The 3,990-nt window shown below is 33.1% G+C and overlaps 1 protein-coding gene across 1 annotated transcript; it reads left to right on the top strand.

Annotated features, from left to right (window-relative positions):
* The first annotated feature begins 185 nt into the window (after positions 1 to 185).
* On the top strand, positions 186 to 1,131 carry LOC110113356 (thioredoxin H2-2). Its single transcript, XM_020845904.2, has 3 exons — positions 186 to 450; positions 544 to 666; positions 784 to 1,131. Exons 1-3 carry the CDS (start codon positions 313 to 315, stop codon positions 913 to 915), a joined length of 393 nt encoding a protein of 130 aa, XP_020701563.1. The 5' UTR covers positions 186 to 312; the 3' UTR covers positions 916 to 1,131.
* The last annotated feature ends 2,859 nt before the right edge of the window (positions 1,132 to 3,990 follow it).

Raw genomic sequence — 3,990 nt, 5'->3', positions numbered from 1 at the left:
GTAAAATTGTAATCTGAATTTAATATATAATTTATATGTATAATATATAATATAAATTATTAATAATTTATATTAAACTTATAAAATTTTATATTATTAGATGCTTATTATATCATGCAAATTTTATTTATTATTCGGCCGATTCGACCGGCACCTTGTCCACCCCACTTTTCACCTGCTTGCTTAGAACCTCTATAACAAGCTGAGGCTCTGTCTGCTGTTCCGCCCCTATATATATCTCTTCTTTCGTTCCATCTCCATCGTCGAGCCCGATCGGTAACGTAAAAGAAAAGGTAAGAAGCAATATCAAAGATGGGATCCTTCTTCTCCACCCTTCTGAATCCCGGTGCCGCAGCCGCAGCGGAGGAAGAAGGTTCAGCCGTCGTTGCCGTCCACTCTAAAGAATCCTGGAACGAACACTGGACAGCCCATAAAAACACGAACAAGCTAGTATGTTCTCAGTGCCCCCTTCACTAATTCCCAATAAGAAAATTTCCACGAAAAATAACTTTTCTAGGTTTTACTTGCTTCTTTAATCTGAAGCTGGTGATTGATTTCTCCGCTACTTGGTGCGGGCCTTGCCGTTTCATAGAGCCGACCTTCAAGGCTCTCGCTGCAAAGTTCACGGAGGCTTCATTCGTCAAAATTGACGTTGACGAGCTCTCGGTACTTTTTCCCCTTTCCCAATTCCGATACTCTTTTTTGAAAGTTTCTCCCTCTTTGGGAATTAGGGTTAGGGTTTTTTAGATTTGCTTGTTGATTGAAATTCATGAAGTGGATCAGGAAGTGTCCCAGCAGTGGAAGGTTCAAGCGATGCCTACTTTCGTGCTTGTGAAAGGTGGGAAGGAGGTGGCGAGAATTGTCGGTGCTAAGGAGGCGGAACTCCAGGGAAAGGTTGCACAGTTCATAGCCTAACCTGAATGGTGATTTCACGAATTTCTTTCTATATTTTTAATAATATTGTGTGTTAGGCAGTTGATGGGTTCCAATCTGCCTGATTTTATCTTAATTGTCTGGATGTTTTGTATGAATTGGTATTTTCTGCATTGTCTTGATAATTTGAGGCTTTCTACCATAAAAGTAATAGCTTGATCCTTTTATTAACGTTTCTAATATTTGTTTTCAATGTTACATGAGCCTTGTCACTGATGATTTGCATCTTTGATCCCTTCTCTTAGGAGAGTGGTTGTTGGATCATGGGCTTGTTCTAGCAATAGCTCTTGCAGGGTTGCACTCCTTTCTAGTGAGTGCTCCCTTTGATCAGTTGATCATCTTGATCAAGTTCCTTGATGAAACCTATTTGATACCTGCAAATTATCTACAATCACATGTATGATTATACATATATAACAATCTCCATTGATAGGTTGATAATTTTATTAATGTGATTTTAATCATTATCAACATATTGGCAATGTTTATTAATGTTTCTTATCCTACAACATTCATGATTTGGAGTGATATGAGATTAAGAAGAAAGATTAATTTGCATTTGCAAGTTCTAGAGAATTTAAGATGGGATATGAGTTGGTAATTAAGGTCTAATGTGAACCACAATGTGATAGATCTACTCTTTTATGATTTATCCCTTTTGAATCTTTTCAATTTCCTTTTATGTAAAATTGGGGGGTGAACTAAGCATTAGACAAACTACTTGAGGCTTGACTTGATAAAAGTTTGTTTGTGATCATTTAATTAAATAATCAAACAAATTTGAACATTTTTTGAAATACTCGATGCTTTAATGAACAAGCTTGAACAACTATGTGTTCGACTCATTATGTTCATGAACAACATCGTCCGAAGCTCCTGATCATGCTCGTTAGGAGCTCGATATTAGGCTCGATTCTTGATTCTTGTTTGATAAAAAGCATACTAATGAAAATAAAATGTTCGTGAACATACTCGTTTGATAGTTTGAAACAATTGCTAGAAATATTTGCAAACATATTTGTTAGTATGCTCGATAAAGCTCGTTCGTTAGGCTAATGAACATTTAAAACTAGAATTTTGTTTATAGCTTGATAAGGCTCATTTGTAGCTTGATAAACACGAAACAAATTGAACATGAACCAAACATGAACATCCATCAACTTAAACAAACTAAGCTTGAACACGAACATGAAAGCTCAAATCAAACTCAAACGAACATGAACAAGCAAATGCTCGGGTCGGCCCGATTCGTTTGCAGCCCTATGTAAAATGATATTTTGATGGTATTGGGAAATAGGCAAAACCTAATTCAAATACAAAGAACCAAAAAGAATAGAAAATGAATAGAACATTACATACAAAAATATAGATATTTACACGGTTTTACATAATTGATATTGCTTCTTCATATATGATTTGGTTGTGTAGATTATAATCTTAATTCCTTCAAGCTAATATAAAATGGCTCCCTCTTTATACTATAATATAATTAAGGGTATTTGAAAAATAAATTAACATTCTCAAAATAACACAAAATGAAATAACCCCCCCACAAATTCTGTTTCCTTTAAGTATGCATAGCATATATTATTTGTATGATAAAAATAGATTCTATAACTTAACACACACATACTAACTAACAATTCTACATTTGATATCAAAGTCAAGTGATGCTTTTATCTACTTGAAAGGAGGATTCAGTAACCTTATTTTACTGAAAATATGAAAACAAACATAAATACTGTCTATATTGTTGGTTGGTACACTTGCAAACTAGCATTAGCTCTATCAAATGCCACTGTATAATTAGTTTTAGAAAAAAATTATCTTATTGCCTTGGCTGTGTTGCCTCCAGTAATTGTATAGTCAGTGGAGGAGTTTTACACACGTAGTCTTAGGCTTCGTTTGGGATGATTTTCTTATTGTTTCTTAAATTAACTTTCTAGTACATAATTTAAAATTTTTATATTATAAAGTTGCTTTTAAAAGCAGTAAAAAAGCTGCCCCAAACAAAGATTTTTTTATTGCTTCTTAAAGCAGCTTTTTTGTATAAATTTTTTAATTTTTTAGCAGAAAGATGATTTAAGAAGCAGTAAAAAAGTCGTCCCAAACAAACCCTTAAACCTCATATTGCAGAAAGTATATTTCCATCACTCAAACCCATGGCCTTTAGATCATATTGGATATGTAACTCATCTTGGTCTATTAGTTGGAAGTTTTGGCTATCAATTAAGATATTTTGAATTTGAGTTTTGCGTATATGATGCACATATGAGTTTACTTTAATTGATCTGAATGTCTCAAAAAAGACCGCAGTGGATGCAACAGCTTTATAAGACCCGCCTCAAAAGAGATGATGGACACACTAAAGGCTTTGCATTTTACTTTATTTGATTCTCTGAGTAGTTGCGGCTCTTTTTCTTCCATGCTAAGATATGGAACTTGTTCTTCCACTCAAAATATTTTCAAGTTTTCTTTATCTTTTTTTTGGGTGATAATGAAGATCTTTTTTTGTCACAACTAAAAGCTTTCCCATATGATGACTTCAAAGAGAAGTTTTTCTGGCATTAGTGCTCATATCTTTAGGAGATGCTCTATTCCTTTAGGGTTTCTAACATTAAATTCGTTAGAAAACAATATAAAAAACTATCACAAACGAGATCTTAAGCTAATTATTATTTCCCACATTTGCTAGTGATCTTTTTATATAAAGAAAAATGTTTATCACTTTATTATATTAAGCTTAGTAAATATATTTCGTGTTCAATTTTATTCTTTTTCAAAACTTTTTTTTTTTTAAGTTGAAGTTGTATTTGACTAATTTAGAACTTTGTGCGTTGGTGTTCTAGTTGACATTAAATGATTATGGACATGAAACACATGTTTAATAACATTTTTATTGATACGTCATCAAAAATCACGCTACTTTTTTTTTTTTAATCTAAACTCTGATTTTAGTAAACTTATAATCAAAATGAGCATTTGGATAAGATGAGTCCAAAAATATCGGAAACAGACAAATTCAAGCCCAACTGAACCCAAATCAAAGTTCAAAAG

Source organism: Dendrobium catenatum, unplaced genomic scaffold, assembly GCF_001605985.2.
Source record: "Dendrobium catenatum unplaced genomic scaffold, ASM160598v2 fragScaff_scaffold_776, whole genome shotgun sequence".
In the NCBI taxonomy this organism is placed as follows: Eukaryota; Viridiplantae; Streptophyta; class Magnoliopsida; order Asparagales; family Orchidaceae; genus Dendrobium; species Dendrobium catenatum.
The sequence above is the reverse complement of the archived record's forward strand: the minus strand, read 5'-3'. Positions and strand labels throughout refer to the sequence as shown.

What these genes read in the sequence shown, in the direction of transcription:
- LOC110113356 (XM_020845904.2), top strand. Translation starts at nt 313, where the DNA reads ATGGGATCCTTCTTCTCCACCCTTCTGAATCCCGGTGCCGCAGCCGCA. An exon ending in ATAAAAACACGAACAAGCTA is followed by an intron (nt 451 to 543) that starts GTATGTTCTCAG and finishes TTTAATCTGAAG; the next exon opens with CTGGTGATTGATTTCTCCGC. An exon ending in TTGACGTTGACGAGCTCTCG is followed by an intron (nt 667 to 783) that starts GTACTTTTTCCC and finishes GAAGTGGATCAG; the next exon opens with GAAGTGTCCCAGCAGTGGAA.